This window comes from Exophiala spinifera, assembly GCF_000836115.1.
Source record: "Exophiala spinifera strain CBS 89968 unplaced genomic scaffold supercont1.2, whole genome shotgun sequence".
NCBI lineage: Eukaryota > Fungi > Ascomycota > Eurotiomycetes > Chaetothyriales > Herpotrichiellaceae > Exophiala > Exophiala spinifera.
In genome coordinates this window covers 1,718,269-1,742,171 of record NW_015622514.1, presented here as the reverse complement: position 1 = coordinate 1,742,171, position 23,903 = coordinate 1,718,269, and the positions used below count along the sequence as shown (strand labels likewise).

General features: G+C 52.1%; 9 protein-coding genes across 9 annotated transcripts; 5 read left to right on the top strand and 4 right to left on the bottom strand.

The window, feature by feature from the left end:
* Positions 1–53: 53 nt before the first annotated feature.
* On the bottom strand, positions 54–1,959 carry PV08_02928 (uncharacterized protein; the record flags this gene model as incomplete). The annotated part of the gene is made up of 2 exons (XM_016377285.1): positions 54–598; positions 699–1,959. 2 exons carry the CDS (start codon positions 1,957–1,959, stop codon positions 54–56), a joined length of 1,806 nt encoding a protein of 601 aa, XP_016238855.1.
* Positions 1,960–3,170: 1,211 nt separating this feature from the next.
* On the top strand, positions 3,171–4,180 carry PV08_02927 (uncharacterized protein; the record flags this gene model as incomplete). Its single annotated transcript, XM_016377284.1, has 3 exons — positions 3,171–3,281; positions 3,426–3,737; positions 3,803–4,180. The coding sequence occupies 3 exons, from the start codon at positions 3,171–3,173 to the stop codon at positions 4,178–4,180; spliced, it is 801 nt and encodes a 266-aa protein (XP_016238854.1).
* A 693-nt stretch (positions 4,181–4,873) lies between these two features.
* Positions 4,874–8,545, bottom strand: PV08_02926 (uncharacterized protein; the record flags this gene model as incomplete). Its single annotated transcript, XM_016377283.1, has 2 exons — positions 4,874–8,249; positions 8,307–8,545. 2 exons carry the CDS (start codon positions 8,543–8,545, stop codon positions 4,874–4,876), a joined length of 3,615 nt encoding a protein of 1,204 aa, XP_016238853.1.
* Positions 8,546–9,766: 1,221 nt separating this feature from the next.
* On the bottom strand, positions 9,767–11,508 carry PV08_02925 (uncharacterized protein; the record flags this gene model as incomplete). Its single annotated transcript, XM_016377282.1, has 2 exons — positions 9,767–10,351; positions 10,402–11,508. 2 exons carry the CDS (start codon positions 11,506–11,508, stop codon positions 9,767–9,769), a joined length of 1,692 nt encoding a protein of 563 aa, XP_016238852.1.
* Positions 11,509–12,031: 523 nt separating this feature from the next.
* On the top strand, positions 12,032–12,826 carry PV08_02924 (uncharacterized protein; the record flags this gene model as incomplete). Its single annotated transcript, XM_016377281.1, has 1 exon — positions 12,032–12,826. The coding sequence occupies one exon, from the start codon at positions 12,032–12,034 to the stop codon at positions 12,824–12,826; it is 795 nt and encodes a 264-aa protein (XP_016238851.1).
* Positions 12,827–13,067: 241 nt separating this feature from the next.
* PV08_02923 (26S proteasome regulatory subunit rpn11) lies at positions 13,068–14,096 on the bottom strand (the record flags this gene model as incomplete). The annotated part of the gene is made up of 1 exon (XM_016377280.1): positions 13,068–14,096. The coding sequence occupies one exon, from the start codon at positions 14,094–14,096 to the stop codon at positions 13,068–13,070; it is 1,029 nt and encodes a 342-aa protein (XP_016238850.1).
* Positions 14,097–14,820: 724 nt separating this feature from the next.
* PV08_02922 (histone deacetylase RPD3) lies at positions 14,821–16,905 on the top strand (the record flags this gene model as incomplete). Its single annotated transcript, XM_016377279.1, has 2 exons — positions 14,821–15,849; positions 15,898–16,905. 2 exons carry the CDS (start codon positions 14,821–14,823, stop codon positions 16,903–16,905), a joined length of 2,037 nt encoding a protein of 678 aa, XP_016238849.1.
* Positions 16,906–18,523: 1,618 nt separating this feature from the next.
* On the top strand, positions 18,524–20,323 carry PV08_02921 (uncharacterized protein; the record flags this gene model as incomplete). The annotated part of the gene is made up of 1 exon (XM_016377278.1): positions 18,524–20,323. One exon carries the CDS (start codon positions 18,524–18,526, stop codon positions 20,321–20,323), a length of 1,800 nt encoding a protein of 599 aa, XP_016238848.1.
* Positions 20,324–21,308: 985 nt separating this feature from the next.
* Positions 21,309–22,475, top strand: PV08_02920 (uncharacterized protein; the record flags this gene model as incomplete). The annotated part of the gene is made up of 1 exon (XM_016377277.1): positions 21,309–22,475. The coding sequence occupies one exon, from the start codon at positions 21,309–21,311 to the stop codon at positions 22,473–22,475; it is 1,167 nt and encodes a 388-aa protein (XP_016238847.1).
* Positions 22,476–23,903: the final 1,428 nt, after the last annotated feature.

The window sequence follows — 23,903 nt, the reverse complement described above, 5'->3', positions numbered from 1 at the left end:
GGGGGGGGGGGGGGGGGGGGGGGGGGGGCGGGGAGTATCAATGATGGCATGTATCATCTAGGGACAATCACCACACCTGCCTTCTCCGGAGACGCCATCTTGGTGGTGAAAGCGAACTGCGAGTCGTCGACGGCGTGCATCAGGGCGTCGCGGGCGTCATCCTCGCTCTCCATGCCCCTCTCCGGAATGGCCCACGGCTTCAACCTGAACCTGTGGAGCAACGTCACCAGAACCGCCGCGAACTCGACCTGGCTGAACTTCTTGCCCGGACAGACGCGAGGCCCGTAACTCCAGCCCAGGAAGGTGCCGCCCGTCGGGGTCCTGATGCTCTCCACGCCCGTCTCGGGGTCTTTGACGATCCACCGCTCCGGCTTCCATTCCAGGCTCGTCGCTCCCCAGTGCCGAGGGTCGGTGTGGATGCCGAAAAAGTTGGTCGACACGTAGACGCCCTTGGGGACGAAGAGGTCCCTGTCGCCGACGCGGAGGCGTTGGCCCTCGCCGCCGGCGAAGCGGGACATTTCAGGAAGCGGACCCCAGAGACGGAGTGTTTCGTATTGTATGAGAGAAAAGAAAGAGAACGTGAGTGGTTGTTGCCTTACTATCGATGAGAAGGACGCGAAAGTGGGAAAACAAAAAAAAGAAACAATCGGAAAACAACAACAAAAACTCTGGAAAATATCCGGGATAGATAAACAAACATACCATGATGGCCAGACATCTCGTCAATCGTGGAAAAGTAGATTCATAATCAGACGACAACGGCGGAGTCGAGCCGAAAACCGCGTCGATCTCTTCGCCGACCCACTCTTGTATGTGCGAGTTGACGGCAAGAAAGGGAATTGCGTAGCACAGAGTGCCCGCCGTAGTGTCGAACCCAGCCACATTGAAGGCGTACAGGTTCCCCAGGAGCTCCGTGTCGCTCAGGTAGTTCTGTCTTTTGCCGCCACCACCACCACCACCGAGGGACTTGCCAGCATGTTGTTGATCGTCCCTTTTTGCTGCCTCGTCGGCTTCGATGAGCGCACTGGCAATGTCGGCATGTCGCCCGCCTCCTCCGCTCTGCGTCGTGGCCCGAGTATACGCGATCGTCTCGGCGAGGTACTCTCCTAGGTCCCTGATGGCGGCCTGGGTCTCGCGGAATTTAGACCAGGTGAGGAAGTGAGGCAGCTTCATCTTCCCAAACACCACGACGGGGATTATGTTCATGAGCATAAAGTTCAACGTGCCCGAGAAACTCTTGGTCTTGCCCTCGGGAACCTCTTGGAGACCGCTCGAGAAGTCATGCAGACGGCCGAGCTCTGCGGCGGAAAGGACGTGCACGGCCAGGAGGTGGAAATCAGTGTATATATCTGCCAAGGTCACCTTGCCGCCGTCCGTGGACCCCGTTCGGAGGTCGAGCATCTGATCCGCCTGCCGCAACGACTCTTCCCAGACCATCTTGTAGTTCTGTTCGCGGAACGCTGGGTTCACGATGCGTCGGTGACGCTGCCAGTCTTCGCCGTTGACGCTGACCACGTTCTTCCCGTACAGGTCGAATATGTCGTACAGGCTGGCCGGTTTTGTCCAGGTCTTGTAGTCTCGCTGCAAGACGGTGCCGGCCTGTGGGTCGTTGACCTGGATGAGTACGCCGTTGGGTGCGACGATGGCGAACGCGTCCCCGTATTTCTCGTGGGGTTTGAACCGAAGGCGCAACGGCCATCCGATATAGCTATACCGGTACCAGTATCCCAGCACCGGGATGGAGTCGATCCATTTGAACAGATGTCGAACGAGAAGCCATTCTCGATCGTGCCAGGACACAGGTATCACCAGGATGGGAATCCCGAGTTTTCGGGCTTCAATGTAGTTGCGCACCAGTTTGTATGTACGTCTGAGAAAGAGGAAAACAACGGGGAAGGCGAGAAGCTGTGGGATAAGATTGAGGATCTTACTGCTGCTGTCGCCGTTGAATAACGCCATTGTGACTCCTTCTGTCCAAAAGTGTGGTATTCAGCTGTCGGAACTGCTATATGTCCCTTGGGAAGTGTGGAGGTTCAAGTATGAAGCGCAAAGCCCTGGTCAGTATCGACGAACCGCCCACGAGGCCGCGTCAGATCTGTATCCAATGGAAAACCTTCAAACATCAACGATACATCCCTGCCTCACTGGTATCGGAGGGTAGGGATTACGAAGTGACAATAGGCTTACTGTACAATGGATGTTTACGTCCGTAGAGTCCATGACAGTTGGAGGCCTGAAATGCCCAGAGAATCTCACGTCGCGGAAGCCTCATTTCGAGTCCCGTAACCAAATGTTAGCAGGGTCACCGTCTGACTTACCTCGAAACGGGGCAGAAGTATACGGCTCGACTAAGATGCGCGCTATACCTTGCGAGGGTGTAAGCAAGCAGCTTGACGAGTGGTGTTTGCCGTGAGGAACACGAGTGTGGGGGAGAAGGTGTTACCTCTCTCGGGCCCTTGAGCCCTTGATGGCCGTCAGACTTTGGCAGCAAAAGGCAGTGCTCACTCCTGATGCTTTATGCTTTGGCTCTGAGACTTGCAGCAGTTCTGTGCTAAGGAGCGCCCTCTGTAAACTTGTCGTGCCGAGTCTTATCATCTTCTTTCTGAGCCTTGTTCGAGCACTTGGCCGGGCTCTGACACATAGTTCGTACACCGTGAGGTTGACGGCTGTCATTGATTGAGCAGTGTAAACAAACGTTGAAGGACGGTATGGTAAAAGCGTGTTAGACAACATGCAGGAATAGTGGTGTTTTGGTGGCCCAAATAGGACGAATGGAGGAGCCTCCCCTCGATGACTGATGTAAGTAAAAAGGATTGAAGATTCTTCTTCCGATTGAGGCTTTTCTCGTCCTTGGATATACTGCCGTAAGGAGCCTAAGCTTAGACGGTAAATTATCTGCCTTGGTGACACCTTTTAGGCCGTTCTCGAAAAGTTGTGGATATGATACGGCCAATTGAGCGACTCCACTAAACATGTAAAAGGGCGAAGTTGAAACATCTCGTTGACCGAGTACTCCGCAAATGACTCACCAGGGCTCATCAGTCACATTCACTCGCTATGCAGTATATACCTAATGACTCGTTCTGCGAGCGAACAACATCGAGGTCGGCGGCATTGTGGTGTCCAGGCATTTGCGAGAATTTACGTTCAGCTGGTCAGCCTTGTGCGAAATGGCTCGACTACCCGTCAACGAGACCCTGGCTGGTCGGTCTCTCAACTTCTGTCTACCTCTGGATCTTTCTCGACTGGAGAATGCAAGACTAAGACTGGTGCCGTTCGAGGTACGTGACACTCTTGGTTTTCGAACCAGTTGAAACTTGACCCGTTTTCGCTTTGGTTGGAAACGCAAGTCTCGTCGACACGTCGATGATGATATCTGACGACGTTATGCTTACACTCTTCAACACTGACCTCCCTCCTCTCAGCAATATTGGGAATCGCTTTCTTCGATGTTTGTTCAAGAGACGTCAAAGTGGCCAGAATTGTTCAAATACCTGCCCTTTGGACCGTTCCAAGACCAGGCACGGTTCAAGCTCTGGTATGACGAGACATTCGGCCAGAACGAAAGCGTGATTCTCTTTGCAGTGCTCGTGAAGCAAGGAGCTCTGGAGAAGACGGCCACGGCGACGCAGAACGATTCTTCTACAACACTTGGAGGAAGCGAGGAATACACCTTCGCAGGTACTATTGGCATGCTGAACGCAGATGTGGCGCATTCAAGAGCGGAAATCGGATATGTCAGTCAATCGGCTCCAGGAATTGAACAACTCCAACAGCTGGGCTAGCTAACATCCAACTCAAGATCATTATTCTTCCTCGGTTTCAACGCACCTTTGTCGCAACGAACGCCCACGGCCTTTTGCTGCAGCACTGTCTGGATCCAAACCCGGATCTCGAGCTGCGCCGTGTTCAGTGGCAAGCGAATGCGCAGAACGCCGCGAGCATCGGATCTGCTCAAAGAATGGGATATACACTCGAGGGCATCACGCGCTGGCAACGCGTACTGCCCGAGGGTAAGACTGGAGTCGGCGCCACGGACCGAGATGGAAAGGGACTTCCGGAATTGGGCGCAGACGGGAGGCCGCTAGGCCCTGGAAGACACTCGGTGATGCTTTCGATGTGCTGGGATGACTGGCGCTCTGGGAAAAGGGAAGCGGTGGCCGAATTGATGAGGCGCTAAGTCGTCTCTGTCGGCATGAATGTCAATCATGGCTGAACGATGGGAATGCTTCCAAGTGCTCTCTCATTGCCGGTCACCTGCGGAATCCCCTCTGACGGCTCTCATACTTCCATCGGGAAATGATACTCCTCTCCAAGGAATGGAAAATAGCCACAAGGCAAGCAAGGGTCGCTGTGTGAGGTCCGGTAGACGGTTTACCTGGGACTACAGCCATGCAACATCCCATGCACTGACTCCTGTCAGCTTACCTTCCTTCGATGCAGCAGCCATGATTCTCAAATCGGGGAAGGAATAGACATCGGCAGACTCCCAGCTGCAAGTTCTAAAGACAAGTGGTTGGTTATCGTGAACGCTGTTCAGTAACCCTATTCCATACGACAATGTCCGTGTGTATTTCTTGAAGCAAAAAAAATGTACCGGAGCTCAGATACTTGTTTAGTCTGGCGCAATCCTTGGACTGCCATGAGGCACAAGGTCTAGCTCGAACCAATTCAGCATCATGCCCAATACCTGTATGAAACAGACAATCTGAAGATTATACATAGTCAAAAAATAGTGTCCCTGTATCAAGCCATGCCTTTGTTTTCAGCTCAGGAAGAGGCGCGTAATCGACCCCAAAACACACGCTGACATGGTCCTTCAACATGGCAAAATAAAAGTTTGTTCCTTCGCTCCGTTAAATCAATGCTGTATCTACATGACAACACAACGACTCCCTTTCTCCTTCCTGCCTATACTAGGGCTGTCTGCAGGTACTGTTTGTGATCTTCGATGATCCGGCAAGCTCTCGCCCTTCTTGTTTTTGCTCTTCCTCGTCCGCGCACGACTCAGTCGAGACGTGTTGGAGCCATCGCCCCTCTCAGACCGCATCTCCTGATACGCCGAGATACCTTGTGCGAATGAACTGCCCAATACCATCTGATCGGGCAAGACCATTTGTCCCGAAATACTGTGTGACCTTGACCCTGGTTCTCCAGGTCCGTATGCAGTCGATACGCTTTCGATTGTATGGAGCCTGCTGCTCATTGCAGGTCGTTGCGGATATGAAGCCAACAAATTTGGTGTCGAGGACGACATGGCTACGTCTCGACCACTGCCACGGGAGTTGTTTCGAACCAGACCGTTGGGTGTTGCGCTGGCTTTGTTGAAAGACGGCGCATTTGCGACGCCAGCAGCTCCCCACGCTCCTCTCGGCGGGGAAGGGGAGACACCTAGTGGACGACTGAAGTCCATTGTTGCCGTGCTATGATTTTGGAGTGCGGCACCGTTTGTCGACGGCACTGGCTTTCTCGCAGTCTGCGAAATTCGCCGATCCAGGTTGGCCATTTGATCTGCTGTAGGGAGCGCGACGATATACCCGGAGGCAGGGCTCGAGACAGGAGCCGGTTCTGCCTTTGGAGGTGGAGGTGGCCCAGTGACAACATACTGTGAGTTGCGCGTTTGGTCGAGCGTTGTCGGAGTTGGAGGGATGGTGTGATTCAAACGACCTTGATGATTAGCACCAGTCAGTGCGAATGAACCAGAGTCCGATGGTCTTTGTGAGTGATGTAGAACAGCCATTGCCTCGAACGGAGCAGGCTCTGGCTCAGAGATATTCAAGGCCGGCACACGTTCCCGTTCAGGTGTATAATGAGGAGATGATCTGTCAGATTGAGACACTGGCCGTGATGAGGACTCTGCAGAGATCGTGGAGGCGAATGCTTGATGTGGTGGAGATGTTCTGGCTTGATTTGTTGAAGTATGTTGGTCCGAATTAGGTGGCTGCACAGCCAAATATCCTGAAGGCATAGACCTTGGAATACCAGAGGCAGCCGGAGTTGCGGTGTTTTCTCGTGCGCTCATGTGAGTAGAATGCGATATCTGGTGAGGCTGGTCACTAAAACGTGCCTGATGGCTGCTTGAAATGGGTCCTTGGCCATAGCCTGGCTGATATATAAATGCCTGACTGTGTTGAGGTATATGATTGTTCTCGGGAATCCCCGCTAGAGGCATCGGCGGCTGGCCAGGGCTCCTATTAGGGCGAGGCTGCGCGAGAGGGGGGCCCAGAGACGGTCCTAGGGGGACCGGACTAGGAAAACCGCCTGAATAGGGCGGGGGCGGTGTTTCCCATCCTTCTCCAGACTGCCACTGCTGCACAGGCGATCTGTGATAGACCAGCTGGCCGTTGTCTTGAAATGCAAGCGGCGGGCGTGGTGGATAGCGTGCCGCAGCAAATCCCGCTGCAGTCATCGACCTGTGTAGATTGCTCGGTGGTTGTTTCGGAGCGCGAGAAGAAGCGTTGGCCAAATCCATTTGTGCATCCACGTCAAGAGGTGACGATGCCGGGGATGAGGCGTTGTTGGTTCGACGCTGATTCCAGGACTGATTGGCGGACACTGTCGTTACAGATCGCCCAAGAGGCATCCTCACCGTCCCTCTTCCACGGTCCCGCACGCTGCGACGCCTCTCGATAGCCACCTCAATATCCATATCCCCAATCTGCTCAGTCAGTAACGCCGGCTCTTTCTCGCCGACTTCGATAGTAATTTCCCGATCCTGGCCAGAAGATGGTCCATACTCGAAGTCAAGTATCGATACTCGAGATCCATCCACAGGCATGGTTTCGTCTCCGAGTTCCTCCACAAATTGATCAACTCCCCCAGGTGCCACTGCTACCAGTCTTTTGCCAGGGAAAGCACATTCTCGAACTTCACATCGTTCAACCCATTTGGCTGCCGTGCAGCCATCGAGGGACCTTATTTGGGCGCATTTGACGAAAAGACTCTCGCGCCAGTCAACTTTTGCCGCCAAAGAGTCTTCTTCGATTTCCTCGCTGCTTCCAGATACTGAAGGTGAATACGCCATTAGCGGTTCAAGGTGTCCAGTAGCAGAAGTCAAGGCAACTTGGCCTTGCAGGCGCTGTTCGTGTCGTTCTACAACTGATCCCATGTCTGGGCTGACATCCAACCTCTCTGGCACTCCATATATCCAAAGACCAGCCCCACTGAAGCCGGCCACGACTAGAGTGCCGCATGCTGTGGCAGTTGGGGCCGTTGAAGGCGCAGGTATGCTGAAGCGGCGATTTGTTGTCGGATTCAGAAAATAAGCCACGCCCGTGCGCGTGTCGTCGGTTCTGACTGCTCGATAGGACATCAATGAATGGTCGTAAGCAAAAAGCCAGCTCGCGTCGCCTTCCGTATGGCCTTGCATCAGTTCGGCATGACTGCACACGCTACTCAGCTGGGGAAACAGTATTTGAGTGGTCCACATCCGACTGTGAACCTCCTTCGGTGGTAGATCGTTCTCCGTGTAGAAGGGTGCTGTGATGACTACTGCCGAAGGTTCTTCCAAGCTTTGCGTACTGCCATAAAGCATCGACCCATCACCGGAAAAACTCAAGGTATCCACCCCTTCACTCCTGACAGCTCTTCGATCCGTTGACAGAGCAGTAGGAGCCAGTGAGAACACTTCGACTCCACCGTCATAAGCCGCTGCCAACACCGTGCCTTGTGGAGCTAACGCGATTGTCCGTGGTGGATTGTCCATCACTATCACTTGCACATGTTGTACGCCCTCTGAGCTCAAGTTGTATATGTTAGCCTGATGTTTGGATGACAGAACCGCAAGTGTCGTTCCATCGTCAGTCACTGAAGCTGCTAGAGGTCGTCGTAGCGTCTTCAATTCGTGGGTGACAGAGACAGGCTCCGTGATTGCATCGATAACATATATCCTCGAAGAGCTCAGTGCGAGTATGCATTGGCCATTGGGGGAAAAGGCAAAGCGAAAAGCTTCGGCGCCAGGTAACGCAGCGGAAGAGCTCGCGCTGACCGAGATCAGATTAATCAAAGTCTGTCGAGGTCGTAGGTATGCTTCGAAGAGATTCCGACGAACTTCGGCTGCAAATTTCGTCTTCAGTCGATACAAGTCATTCTTCCGAAACGGACCAGTTATGACGGTGTTGGACAAAGCGTACGACGGACAACGGGATAGATGGTGTGCGTAGAGTTCCCTGTTCTGAGCTGCTTTGTACCAAGCCTGGTTCAAGATGGCCAAAGACGCGAAAGTATTGGCCTCGACCATCCACAATATTCTGGGGGATGTGAGCAAACGTAGGAACCATTGGTTCTGACAGGATCCAACAATTTACCTTTCTATCACGTCAGTTGGCAATTTGTGGAAAGCAATCGCTTCTCGCATCTGCTGGTCTGAGCCGTTGGACGACGGCTTATGGTGATTCTTGGGAGAAAAGTCATGTGATGTGAGCGGCGGGTGGAAGAAGTCAGCCTCATTTCGATTCGGATCCAGTGGCTGAGGTGGAATGTCATCGTGGGAGGTGGTCGACGAAGTCTGTACTGACGGTGGTCGCATAATCATGACAGGAGACATCCTGCAGGCGGAGAGCGGTTGTGAAACAAATCCTATTCAGACAATGTCAAAGGAGAGGACATTCCTGATGGAGTCCTCGTTGCTCGTTCCTCCATGGACGCGTCGCGAGGATGGTCTCCCTTTGGATGCGTTCAGAGCGAGGTGGGTTGGGCCGTGCAGTTAGTCGGAGCTGATTGTCATGAGTCCTACGATAAATATACAAGCTTCTGTGATGGTAAGTGACGGCGTCAGCGTAGACGATCGGAGTATGTTGTTGTTCAGTAAGAAGGTGAACGGAGGCTTGCTCGGTGCTTCGTTGGAACTGGACGGTCTAACTTAGGGCCCGGCACAGAGGTAAGTCAGGTAACTTGGAGGTGGTCAGCAACTCAGCAGCGGCGCCTGGAGCCTGTAGGTCGTAGTTAGATAAATCGCAGAGTAGCTGGGCCTGGAAGAGATGGAACCGTGGTCTTGGTTTTGGAGGCTCGTTAAGCCGTATGCGTGGCAAACAGTGAGCGAATGCCAGATGGAAACCAGAGGGACAACAAAGGTGCCTAGGACGAAGCAAGCGAAGCCGACATTCCAATCGCATCACAGCGCAGTGAGGCGAATGGCACATTCGGTCCCAGTTAAAAGAACCGCTTAGCACATCGGTGTTGCTTTTCTTAGATCTCAGACAAAGCCTAGCGGGAGTGTCCCAATCTGCCTCGGAAATCGCCTTCGTCAGACCGCGCCCGTGAAAGGGGAGCGTGGAAGCCACCAAAGGCCCGACGCTTCAAATGGCCGTCAGACACCCTTCGCTGATCATCAGGAGTGGGTGGCTCGGACACTCCCCTACCGGCTACCGCTACGGATACAACCTTGCAGTTAACATCAAACACCATCTACTTCAGCTTCGATGATGGCTTCCCCAGATTGCCGTCGCCTTCATCCTGGAATAGCAGAGAATTGACACTACGGATGAGCTGAGTCCAGAGCACCATGTACGGACCTTTCCCATCTCTGTTCTGGAACACGCCAAGTCCTGTATCCGATCCAAGTCGCCCAGGTTTGGTCTCAAAACACGCTCAAAGAATAATAGCTGTACATGAATGGAGACGGTGGCCTAAAATACTACTCGAACCCAGCTTCGTCGATAAGCCGGTATGCATGGCGAGCCCATCTTCCTACTGCCCTCGAAAACATCCCACAGATACTACATCTCCCTTTATACAGATCGTCACTCGATCAGAGCATTAGACAACTTCACTTCTTCTCTGCGGGCTTGTCACCACCTCCCACAACCCCAGAGAACCATCCGCCGAGCTTCATGTTCTTCATGGCCTCTTCCTGCATTCTCTTCTCCTCGGCGTCTCGTTCAGCCAACCATTTTTCACCTTCTTCCTTGATCTTTTTCTCGAACTCCATGTATTGTCGCTGCCCCCGTTCGCGGATTTGATCCCAAAGCATCTTTCCTTCTCCGAGGCTCTCTTCCTCATGGGGCTTGGATAATCCTAGGAAGGAAGCTAGGCTGCCCAGACTCTTCTTGGACTTGTGTCCTCTCTTTTCTGCTTCTTGCTTCTCGAATTTTTCACGAAGCAGCTTCTCCCGCCTCGCGAACTCTGCTGGGATATACTTGCCTTCAAAAGACTTAAGCACCTCTCTTGCGTCCTCGAATCCCATCGTAGCCAGATACTCCAGGAACGGAATGAACTGGATCAGAGTCTGGTCGTTCGGGTCCCCCTTCCACTTGGGTAGGATGATAGCGTTCTCAGGTTGATTTTGGACATGGTTTGGATCGGTGTCCATGATCAAGACCTTCTTGAGGTCACGGTTGAGGTACGAGAGATCCTAGCCGAAGTCAGCACAGCCTCGCTTCTGGAGAAAATTCACAATTTTACCTTGACATGGTGGCCATCTTTGTACACCGTGGCTTCGCGGAATAGCGGCCATCGGATCGTAGAATATGGATCCAACTTCCTTAGCAGCCCTTCCACCACAGCCATGGGCTGACTGGTAAACAGCACAATTTCGTAGTAGCTGCCGAGATATCGCAAGAAGTAGTCCACTCCTGGTCGTTTGGCGACGCGCCAACCGTGCTCTCGTGACCACTCAGAATGTACCAACATATCTTCCAAACTGAGGACAAGGGTGAAGGGGAATCGCATGTTCGGGTCTGGATCTTCATCAGGCAGTAGTTTGGTGGTTACCGGATCTCGGTAGTAGCTCATGGTAGAGCCAAGACGGGCTTGAATTCTGTTCCAGAAGAGTCCCAACTGCCAGCCGGATGGTGCATCAGCGTGCTTCTTCTCCTCCTCTTCATTTTCCCAGTTGCGGCCCAAGTAAACGGAGTAACCGACGGCGCCCAGACCTAATGCTATATACATGTATCGAAAAGCCGCATTCTTCTTCCGGTCACTTGATGATACGTATTGCTGGCGAGGGATGTCACCCCGGCCTCGGTCACCTTCATCAGCAGGCGTTGGCTCGTCCGGTTCTTCGGTGACGTTGAGACTGGACTTCCGTGCGTGAGATTGCGAACTCTGCTCGGCTCGGCTCAATTCCGCATCCAAGGTTGATGGGATCCCCTGTCTCAGATCGGGTAGAGGATTCTGAGGCTGTAGCTCTGGCTCAGACTGAGCATCGGTGGTCTCTTGCTCAGATTGTGTCTCCCGGGCACCGGCATTCTGCCTCTGCCGATCCCTCATTGACCTTCTGGTCGCCTTCGACACTGAGCCAGAAACATCGTCCAGATCTCGACTGGGGTCAACTCCGAAAGGGGGGCTCTCTAGGGGTTGGTCATCTTGGGCTGCAGGGTTTGCCGGACTTAGAGGGACCTTCCGAAGAGGCTCTTTCGATGATTCCGGTTGCGAATTGGTGGGAGGTTTGTAGTCAGGGCCTTTAATGCCCTGAGTGCGGCTGTAGGCTCGTACTGGTGAAAGAGCATGCGCAACCAGAGGCCGGCACGGTCGTGGCCTCAAGAGAGGCAGAACTGCACGGCTTAACATCCTTGATCACTCATAACACCACCAGCCAGACGTCCAAAGATGCAAGATAGTAGACAGCGGCAGCTGGCGTTTGGATTACAATACGCTTGAAATTGGAGATGCCCTCGAAAACTTTCCCCGGCGTCACTACCTAACGTACTAGTTAGAGTCGCCAAACTGCGCTCAGTTATGCCTTGGCGGCAAAAAGCGGAGAAGCTGCTCGTCTCCTCTTTTGCCTCATGGGTTCTTCCATCCTCCTTTTCTCTTCTTCTTTTCTCTTCTCTCATCGAAAGTTGCACCGAGGAAATTTGATCCGCCGATCACAGCCATCATATGTTCGAGGGATTGTATTAGCTCGGGAGAGTAACCACGCCGTTCTCCTCAAGAGCGCGAGAGAGGTTCGCCCATGATCTTCGTCGCCCCGTAAGGACGCAACATTTCCACCTACTGCCTACTCCTACTTTTTCTACAGTCGCAATGAGTGCATGAAATCCGAGTCCAGTCGCGCGTGCACTTGGTCTCGTCCTCCATATCAAACCGCCAAATGCCACCCTCCTGGAGGACTGGCCTTGTCAATGCCTTCCCTATTCCCGAAGACCGCTTGAAGTCGAAAAAGGGCTTTAGAAGGGGACATGTCGGGGATCTTTCTTCTATTCCAGTAGAGCCAGATGTACCGGCTCTCCCGGGTGGGCCGTTCAAGTTCTTCGAACTCCCGGGCGAGATTCGTAACAAGATTTACAGCCTAATTTTGTTCGGCGCGCCGGGCTACAGAGGAATTGACGGCCGGAAGAAGAGCCGTACTTCAATCCTTGCAGTCAACAGAAGGATGCACCAGGAGACGTCATACATTCTGTACAGCTCTCTGAGTTTCAGAATCTTCCCATTGCAGGATTTTACGCCTGCGCCCATCATCCAAGAACTGCGCCCAATGTACAGGGCGATGGTGACAAAATTGGAAATGGTGGTGGGCTCAAGCTGGACCAGTCCGCCCAAGACGTGGCGAGTTAGCAAACTCCTGGCAAGACGATTGGGAAAGTTGTCTGCTGTGCAGAGCCTGAGATTGTTTGTGCAATGCGACCCGAGTACGCCAACGTACGAAAAGTACAGAGTCTCGCTCAACTTCTACACCGACTTCTGCGGCGACCTGCTTCGCGATGTCCTGGCAGTAATGCCCCATTTGGAGTACATTGAAATCGATGGGAATCCAGGCGTTGACACCCAAGGTCCGTTAGTATCTCGACTAGTGACCGAGGCTGATTCCAAAGGCAAGACTTGGACTTTAGGGCCAACAAAGCCCTTTGCGACCCCAGAAGGAATCAAAGTTCTTTTTTGGGTTTGATCATGTTAGCATTATGACCTTCAACGAGATAATGAATGACCGGATTGTAATTATTGAACAAATGTATTGTCAAGAGGTTTTTAGCAGATCAGAACGCTTTTCTGCGTCAAGTTCTTGCACTTTCCCGCAGGTGCTGCCAATGCCTGGCCTGTCTATGCAGCAGCCGAACGCCATGCACGCCATGAAATCTGTAGGTACAAGTTACACAGTTGAGTCTGGTCATCTCTCCCTCGTGACCGACTCATAGCTCTTCGTCCACTTCCATGTCACCATCTGTGCCGTTCGTAGCTCCGTGACCATTACCATTTGTCTGCTGCGCTTTCTTTGGGACGCTGGCTTCCTTATCAATCGCCTGCCTTGACACAGCGACAATGTTGTCCTCTATCAATCGCTGGCCAACATCTTCGATGTGCTTCTTGGGGTCCACTTTGCCCACGTATCGAGTTTTTAGCTGCTCCGGTGACAATTCGTTCTCTTCCCTGACTCTGCGCTCGTAGCCCTCTGCGAGATGAACAAGTTGTTTTAATCCTTCTTCGTTTCGTTTTCTCTCGCCACCAAAGCTATGCGGTAGCTCCAACCCTTCGGTCCAGACTTCTTTATGCAGGTTCATCAACATGTTCTCTTCCAATCCTGTTTTGCGATACTGAATTCCAATGCTGTAGTAATGTCTATTCAATCCATGAATGAGTGCCTGGATCGAAGGCTTGTTCAGATGACCCAAGTTTGATGTGGTCTGACGTGGTTCTTGTCCCAGCATCATGGTTTGCGGATTGATCAGGCGGAATGCATCAATCACGACCTTGCCCTTGACTGATTGTATGGGATCGACGACGACAGCCACCGCGCGTGGAGTGAGCTGTTCGAAAGATTGCTGCGTATTGATATCGACACTCGACAGCCAGCAGCCGAATCCAGGGTGGGAGTGATACCATCCCACTACCGTCTCGGGCCGACCGGTTTGACGTAGCATATCCATCATCTTCGTTTGGAAGACAGGGTCAACAGACTCTACGGAGACTGAAGTTCCCGACTGCGGCATGGCAAACACATCAACCACTCGCACGGTGAAATCGTCCACAAACTCTCCAAGCATCAGACCCATAACTTCCATGGGTACTCCGGCGCGACCGTGCCTTAACATTTTCAGCAAAGCAAGAGAGGAGATGTACACCGTTTCTGAATTGTCGACAAGGTTTGTGTCATGGCCAGGGGCTGCTCCAGGCATACCCATGCCCGAGGCAGCAGCAAGCATGCGATTGAAACGATCCATTGTGGACTATGTTGGAAGAGTCGGAGCGTACAGAAGAGAGGACTGAGACTCAGGGCTTTGACGCGCCGAATTTGCGGCGAAATGGAAGGTACCCTGTCCTGATGTTGAGCTTCAGAGAATTCTTAGGTAGAATGAGATGAATAGAGGTGATTGTCAAGTGTCAAGGACGTGACGAATCTTAGTGAAGACGCAGGCGATTTATTGACGACAGTCAAGATGCAGCGCAGTCCACAGCTACGACCGGCGTCACCTCCTAGCCGCCTGAACAGGACCCGGCCAACCTTCCTGTTCAGGGTTTGCAGCGGGTGCCCTCGTCTAACTTTCCATGTCAGGCCTCGTCTCGTTCCTCCTCCGCGTTGGACTCAAGTTGGAGATGAGACTCTATTCAAAGTTGAGAACCATTTGACAACTTCTTTAATCTCATGGTACGCAGTTAAAGTCAGCATATTCTAAAACACGCGCAGGCAGCAGTTCTAAAACACTGAGCCAAGCGTGTTTAGAATTTTTTTCCCACAGTATTTCTCCCTCTACTCCTCCTCATTCTCTACTTCAAAGACCGCGTACTCTCTCAGCCAACACTCGGTCGCCTCGAGCTACAACCTCCTCCGATCTCCCCGAGTTGAGACCCTCAACAAGCGCAATAATATTCCGTCTCCTCACTGCGGCTTACTTTATCTGTGACATACTTTTCTCCAGCGTATCACGAGGCTGAGCCACGATCATCATGTCTTTTGCGCCCGTTGATCCACCAAAACTGAAGGGTGATAGCAAGAAGCGGGTGGCATATTTCTACGATTCGGATGTTGGAAACTATGCCTACGTATCGGGCCACCCGATGAAGCCTCACCGAATACGACTTGCCCACTCCCTAGTTATGAACTATGGTCTCTACAAACACATGGAAATCTACCGTGCGAAGCCTGCCACAAAGTATGAAATGACGCAGTTCCACACGGACGAGTATATCGACTTTCTGGCCAAGGTCACCCCCGATAATATGGACTCATACGCAAAAGAGCAACAAAAATACAATGTCGGAGACGATTGTCCTGTGTTTGACGGGCTTTTCGAGTTCTGTGGTATCAGTGCTGGTGGTTCCATGGAAGGCGCAGCGAGACTCAATAGGCAAAAAGCCGACATCGCCATCAACTGGGCAGGTGGTCTGCATCATGCCAAAAAGAGCGAAGCAAGTGGATTTTGCTACGTCAACGATATCGTCCTGGGCATCATCGAGCTATTACGATTCCACAAGAGGGTCCTTTACATTGACATCGACGTCCATCATGGAGATGGTGTTGAAGAAGCATTCTACACCACCGACAGAGTTATGACCGCCTCTTTTCACAAATATGGAGAGTACTTTCCTGGCACCGGTGAGCTTAGGGACATTGGCGTAGGTTTGGGCAAGCACTATGCCGTCAACTTCCCTCTCCGTGATGGTATCGACGATTCTTCTTACAAGAGTATCTTCGAGCCTGTGATCCGAGCCATCATGGAATTCTATCAGCCAGAAGCAGTCGTATTGCAATGTGGTGGCGACTCTCTCTCAGGCGATCGACTTGGGTGTTTCAACCTCAGCATGAAGGGCCACGCAAATTGCGTAAACTTTGTCAAGTCGTTCAATCTGCCTACCCTGATTGTTGGTGGAGGTGGTTATACAATGCGCAATGTCGCCAGAACCTGGGCCTTCGAGACTGGGTGCATTGTCGGAGAACCCATGCACCCGAACCTGCCCTACAACGATTATTACGAGGTAAGACGCATTTATATCCCTCTATGGACCTAAACTAACTTGAGATAGTACTACGCGCCTGACTACGAACTAGACGTCCGACCGTCCAACATGGACAATGCCAACTCCAGGGAGTATCTTGAAAAGATTTTAGTCCAAGTCCTCGACAACCTGAAGAGAACAGCACATGCGCCGTCTGTACAAATGACTGACGTACCTCGAGAATCTCTTGGGATGAATGATGATGATGAAGCTGCTCTCGACGATTTAGACGAAGATCAGACTGGCGATATTCGCATGTCTCAGCGGAGAGCAGACAAATATGTCGAGAAGAATGGGGAACTTTCCGATAGCGATGAAGAAGTCGTGGAAGACTCGAATGGAAGACACACCAACAGGAAGCGACGCATCATGCAGAATTATCGCCATATCATGGATGTTGGCAATGATTCTGGACTCGACACTGGAAGTGGGGTCGATACACCACAACAAGATTCGAGCCTGCCTGGGGACGAGATGAACGTGGACGAGAATTTGAATGACGAGATCCGTGAAATTCTAGGTGAGGGACCTGTACCTGCAAATGGTTCTGTGGTTGCTTCAAAGTCGCCTTCACCTCCCGCAGTTGATACCGCCGATGGTGATATTGAAATGGGAGAGGCAGATGCAGAGCCTGCCACTACCAACAGTACGCAACCAGCAGATGAAGAATCCACCATTACCGTCCAGCCCCAGACTGCGCACCAGAGCACACCGCCAGAGTCACCTCCTGTCCAACAGCCCGACCATAATGCGGTCAATGGCGATAAGGCTGCTTCAGCGACAACGAAGAGAGAAGGCTCTGCCGAAGAGACATCTGCTGCAGAACCGCTAGCGGCGTCCAGCGACCAGCCAGACGCCACGGGGGGCCCAATCGAAGAAACAGCCGTGAAACAAGAAGTGGTTGGAGATGATGATGTTGCCAAAGCACAAGATGAAGGCAGGCTAGAGAGAGAAGCTGCAAATGCAGAGGGAGAGGCTCGAACTGAAGCAGCTGCTCGAGCAGAAATGGATGCCGAGCCTGAGGCCGAGCTGTAGAGTGGCCGAGACCAGAACAACGCAGATAACGAGATTGAAGCGGCAGAGGCTAGTAACAGAATCCACAGCACAAGGATCAGGCCAACCGCTCCGGGATCTTCAAATAGTCTTCCCGGAGGTCACGGCTGTTTGACATTCGAAGCTCAGTTTCTGGCAGGCGTGGCGAAGATTGGCAGTAAAAGGACACGCACGTTGCGATCCGGGAGGACAATCTCAGACTAACTCCAACCGACCTGTTGAGGGAGTGGCACGAGGTTCGTCGACAGCAAAAGCAAGCTGCGTTTCCGCTAGCTAGGAATATGAGTTGAGTTGCTGGATGTTCACGAGGTATCCATTGTGGACGTCTCAGGAGGCAAGGCTCAGACTCTATTTATCTCAAGGTACGCTGCGGACGGGAGAGGAGAATACTAGAGTGTGCGCCCCATTGAAGGTGCTGGGAGAGCATATCGAATGGCCACGGAGTATTGCACACGAGAGAACGGAGTTGAAGCGCTGGGATGGAGCTCTCATGTGCGCTTTATGTACTTGTACCTTGCATGGCTTCGTTGGCTTGTGTTGAAAATGATACCACTATTGTTCCATTCCACCCAGACTATTTCAAATCTTGTCGATAGTGAGTGCCTGTTCGTGTCTCCATTATTCGGTCCAAAGCCCAAGAAATTGGTCAGATTTGAGTGCGATGCAAAGCTGGTTGCTGGTCAGGCCTGGGAGTCGGCAAAACGGAGGGAGCACGATGAAGAGGACCCGGTAGCAGGTGAGATCTAGATATAGAATAACGATACCGATGAATAATGGAATGAAGGCTTGGCAGCGACTGCGTCCATACGGAGCACTGAAAACAATAATAAGCATTGTGGTCCAAGGGAAGCTTTTAAAGAGCAGGTATTATGACATAGCACGCAAGGTCTTCAACATGAGATGGATCTTGATCAAGGCCACGCGTGGTATCGACGTAGCAGTGGTACCTGTGTAGGAAAAGACAAACTGCACCCGAGATGCCCCAGATTGAAGAGAGAACCCAGCAGTGGCCACGAGCAACTCTAGGCGGGAACCGCGAGCCCGTCGCTGTAATTGACTGGGACTTGAGGACCAAGTGTTCCGCAGCCATACAGAACGACAGAGTGACGCCTGTGCATGGGAGTCTCACCAGCCATGGCATGATGCAACTGCGCCCCCCAACCACGTCAGAGCCTGGGCCGCCAACTTAAGTTAGGCTCATGAGGCTGCAACACCAGCCAGCAGTTCCCTCGCGCAATCGCGGGTGATAAAACCTTCCCCAGCTCGACTTCCTTTTTCCTAATTCTCAACTCTCAGTTCTGTATCTTTCCCCCTGCTTCGTCTGTCTGCTCCTCGTTGGGAGCGCCACTTTCGCAAGCCCCGACCATGACGATTGTTGGTCTTTGTTTCTCTTGATTGCCGCTGGTTCCTCTCACAAAGTTCCCTGCTTCTGTGGGAAGTGCAACCCATATTCCTGCCCCGTTGCGGTTCGTCGACGCCTGGTAGACGACGAGCGCCAGAGTATTCCAACTGCTCGCTGTCCCTTCTCGATCGAGTCCCTCGCCCTGTTCCGTCTCCTCCGACTACTCTGAAAGGCCGGGACCGCGAGTCTCCCAGCAAGATGCCTCTCTCCCAATACTTTTCCAGTCCGATCTCGTTCCAAACCCGAGAGCTTCTTGGAGCGTTGGTAGCTCGAGATCAAGTCCCTCTTGTGGGAAATGCAATGGAAATCTTCAAGACCAAGGCCCCCCCTCATTCGGGCCATCCCAACTTCGGTTATTTGGCACTTCTAGTCTTCGAAGCAGTACTCGAGGTAGTCTGCGTCAGTCTCCCAGGCTACATCGTGGCAAGGCAGGGTATGTTCGATGCCGAAGCACAAAAGTTTCTTGCCAATCTCAACATCATGCTTTTCACGCCGTGCCTGATCTTTCAGAAACTGGCGTCTCAATTGACGGCGGAGAAATTGGCCGACTTGGCTATTATTCCCGCCATCTTCGTGATGCAAACACTGGTCTCATACCTGGGCGCCAGACTCATTGCCAAATTTCTCAAGTTCAAAAAGAGACAGGAAAACTTTCTCATTGCGATGGGTGTCTTTGGCAATTCGAACTCTTTGCCAATATCACTCGTCATCTCACTCTCCAAAACCCTAAAGGGCTTGCACTGGGACAAGGTGCCACATGATAATGACGATGAAGTCGCAGCCCGAGGAATTCTATATCTCCTCATCTTCCAGCAACTGGGTCAATTGCTACGATGGAGTTGGGGTTACAACGTGCTCCTAGCGCCACCTGAATCTTTCACTGTGGAAGAAGGTGGCACAAAACAAGTCGACGAGTTGGAACGAGGACGCGCAGAATATCGAGACGACGTCGACTCGGATGACGAACAACAGCGCCTGCGAGCCCCAAGTTATGACGCCGATCGAGATAGCACCGATGATTTTGAAGAATACGAGGATGATCAGACCCAGGTCGGGACCGAGTCTCCCGCAATGTCCAAATCTGACGGCCTGAAGACTCCCCGTGATGGTAACAAATTTTCGGCGAGGTCCTCCAGGAATTCCTCACATCGCAGCCTGAATACATCCGGCGATGTGCCCGATCTCATGCCTACTCCTACAAATGGGATGGTGGCGCCTCATCAGCGCCCCGTCTGGCTAAAGACGTTCGACAATAAGAAATATGACGAAGATTGTGGTGGCATCCAAGGATCCGTGAACAGGGCAAAGAATGTTGTCAGATCCCGCACCTTCAAGATCGTACATGCCATTAAACGCACTTCCAGCTCAGCCTTCAACTCTTTGCCCAAACCTCTTCAAAAGTCTCTGTCGTGGATTTCGATGAAAACCTCGCGATTCTTCGCAGGACTCTGGGAGTTCATGAATCCACCCCTGTGGGCCATGTTGATTGCGATCATTGTGGCATCGATTCCCACCTTGCAACATCTCTTTTACGACAACGGCACCTTCATCCGCAATTCAGTGACGCGAGCCATCGATCAGAGCGGCGGTGTAGCAGTTCCCTTGATTTTAGTGGTTCTCGGCGGCAATCTAGCCAGGAACACCGTGCCCAAAAATCCTGTGGGCGCCATCACCGATCCAAACGAAGAACGAAAGCTTCTATACGCCTCTCTGGTGGCGCGCATGGTGCTACCTACGGTAATAATGGCTCCTATCATCGCCTTGATTGCCAAATACGTTCCAGTCAGTATTGTTGACGACAAAATATTCGTAATCGTGGCGTTCCTCCTCTCTGGAGCACCGGTCGCTCTCCAGATTGGACAGATCACTACGCAAAACAACGTTTATCCCAGCTTGATGAGCAGGATCCTGTTCCAAAGCTATGTCATTTGGATTTTGCCGTCGACTCTGATTTTGGTGCTGCTAGCACTCGAAACGGTGGAGTGGGCGACTGTGTAGAGGTTGATGTGTGAACAAAAGGTACCGTGCAGATCACTGTTCACAGACATGACACGCACGAGAAACAAAGGAGCAGAGCATGGATTTCTTTATTTTTCCACTTCAGAGCACTAGGCGTAGGAGAATTGGGCATCATGGATTCGGGACGTAACCCATGATTGTATTGATAGCGTGCATTGTATAGGTATCAGGAAAACTCAATACAAACATGATTGAGCTGTTCGGTCCAGATGCTCATGCTGAAAAGGGAGTGTGACTTACCACCTATGGCAGTGGCATAGTGTGATAGAAGTCCGATGCGACTTCCAAAACGATTGAATTGTCGCTAGATGATCTTGATCGTTAGGCTCACACGTACAAGGCTGCCGACCATGGCTTCCCGTGGATTCTCAATTTGCGATAAGATAAGGAAGGGAGGTGGTTCGAGGAATGGACGAAAAGGGCGTGGCACGTGACCTTATCTCAGGCCTGACGTATCTACACGTGACTTGAGCTGAGGTAATCTCCGCTCGGCTCTCGCTCACCGCAAGGCGCAAGCTCCTCGTCGTCAAATCTTCCTTGGTCTCCGTAACTACACGTACTGTCGGCGAGTTGCAGTCCGTATTTGCCCACTTTCCACCATCCCCCAGCATTACCTTATTCTCCTGCTCAACCATCCCATTTCCACATCCAACCTCCAGCTCAGCATATATCGTTCAGACCCGATCTCGTCCCCGCTCCCAACCCTCATTGAGTCGTGCTTTATCCTAATCATCCATGGCCTTTGTCAACCGCTGACAGGAGCAATTTGGCTCCGGTCAGACCCCGCAATACGATACACTTTCACGACACCGAGTAGACGGTGCAGCGGAGAGCACTTGACTTCTCCCCCTCTCGAAGCGACCTCCTCTAGCATTCCTCAACAACTTCAAGACCGAACTCTCTCCGCCATGAGCACGTCATATGCGATCCTCCGTTCTTAACCTCAAGATACAACACTCAAAGGATGTCCTTTGAACGAGATCCTGAACAAACCCCAGCTATCTTGTCGCCCAATCAATATGCTATCTCGACCGAAGAGACATCCACCCCAAGAAACCACAATACAATGCCTACGAGTCCACCGAGTAATTCTCTTGCTCCCAAGTTACAGATATACTCGACATCGATTCCGAAGGCGTGGATAAGCCCAATATGCGGAGCAGGTGCTGGCTTTGCTTCCGGTATCGTCACCTGCCCGCTCGATGTGATCAAGACGAAACTACAAGCCCAGGGTGGTTTCCAATCAAGATACCAATCCAAGACACAACCCCATCAACTGTACAGAGGCATTGTCGGTACGGCTCGCGTAATATGGCGGGAAGAGGGTGTCCGTGGCATGTACCGCGGACTAGGTCCTATGTTACTAGGTTACCTACCCACATGGGCGGTTTACTTGACTGTATACGAGAACACCAGAGAGTTCTGGTATGATCAGTGTGGAAGCTGGTGGGTGGCCCGCTGCTATTCATCATTGACGGCGGGCGCCTGCTCGACCATATTAACGAATCCCATATGGGTCATCAAGACGCGATTCATGACACAGAGCGCCAAAGCTGCAAGTGACGGCATGCGTGCGCCCTACTATTACACCTCAACTTTCGACGCCGCCAGAAAAATGTATCGCCATGAAGGCATGAGGTCATTCTACTCGGGGTTGACACCTGCCCTGCTCGGCTTGACCCATGTCGCGGTTCAGTTTCCCCTGTATGAGTACTTCAAGATGAAGTTTACTGGCTATGGCATCGGTGAACACCCACCTGAAGACAGCAGTGCAAACTGGGTTGGTATTTCAGCCGCCACCTTTCTGAGCAAAATCTGTGCTAGTACAGCAACATACCCACACGAAGTACTTCGCACCCGACTTCAGACCCAGCAACGCAGACATGGTTTTGCTACCTCGGACGGGTTGGCAGTGAAAGCACGCTACACCGGTATCCTACACATGTGCAAAGTCATTCTCAAAGAAGAAGGTTGGCGAGCCTTTTATGCTGGCATCGGCACAAACTTGATTCGAGCCGTTCCGGCCGCCATGACAACCATGCTCACATACGAGTGGCTACAGAGCCTCATTCGCCGTGCTCAAGACAAGGGCGAGCAATTGAAGAAAGAGAATGGCGAGCAGGGAATATGAAGCAGAACATTATTACCCTCTTACAGGTACCCCCCAGCTTTCGACTCGATCAACAGCAGGATGTTGGGACGAGTTTTGGTGAGCTAGGTTGGGACGCAGATGGTTTATTGCTGCCAGAAGTACTCCGTATTCCCGACAGTTTACCTATGTACACAGCAGCACTGTCACTCTAGCCAGAAATGCGGTGGTACTGCCATCTTGGCTGATATCACGAATTATCTATCACGCCCAACAGCACCGCCCCGTCCACATTGCCCTACACTGCCCCAGGTTTGCCCCAAGGCCTGGTTTTGAGCTCCTGATGACGAGCAATCTTTGAAACTTGAGGGTGTCGCATTACGAAGGTGTATCATCCCGCACCAACAATCCGGCCTCTCCCACCACCGGACATTCTATAAGGTCCGTATCCCCGTTTTTATCGCATAACACTCGGGTTTGCGAGAAAGCGAGTTGAGGGAGAGGGTCGTTAGACAGACAGCGAATACAGAAACAGAGAGAGAGAGAGAGAGAGAGAGAGAAAGAGAGGCAGAGCTGGGTAGCCACCGATGAGGAGGCACCTTGGGTACTTCTTTACCTTTACGTACGTACCTTAAGCTAGTCTATTGATTTTACAAGAGGCCGGGCAGCGTGCCTGGTGGGTTTAAAAAAACCGTGTACATCTACCTACATACTTGCATGCCTACCTACCTGCCCAAGCTACGCCGTGTGGTGAGACGATCACCTCTGTATGGTACCTACCTGGCTACGAAGGTACACTAGTTAGTTAGGGCATGACACCAGTGGGCGGCCATGCACTTCATTGATGAATTGGATGCTTGCGACGTCGACGGCGGACGGGGGGACGGGAACCTCGAACGGGCGCCACAGATCATGCCATCTATCTGTGTACCTCGGAGGCCGTACGTTGTTTGTTTCTTTCTTTTTTTTTCTTCCCTCCCTCGCAGGGAGCCCTCGTCAAGTACCAGGTAACCTACCTAGGTAGGCACCTCTGTCCACCTTGGTACGTAGGTACGTGAGGTACCCACGTAGCTTGGGCATCGAGACGGAGAAGATTCACCTCGGGCGGCGGGGTCGGATCGAGAGACACACCGAATAAGCAAGTAAACGTGTATGTATATATATACTCGTACGTTGACCTCCTGTTCAAGGGAAACTTTATAAAAACTCACTCCGACCGTATCCAAGATTGATGTTCATTTCGCAAACATCCTCAAATCGTCCAAACCCCCACCAGGATACCAAGAAATCAAGACAACAAAGACTGCAAGTTGTGTCAATAGATCATAACTTTGAAAAATTGAATCCTGTCGAGGCCAAATGGCCAAAAAGTCTCATTACTACATCCCATTCAATCCAGTACTGGACCCATTCCCGTACACCCAACATCATCATGCCATGCCTTCAAACTCCGTCTGTACAATCAACACT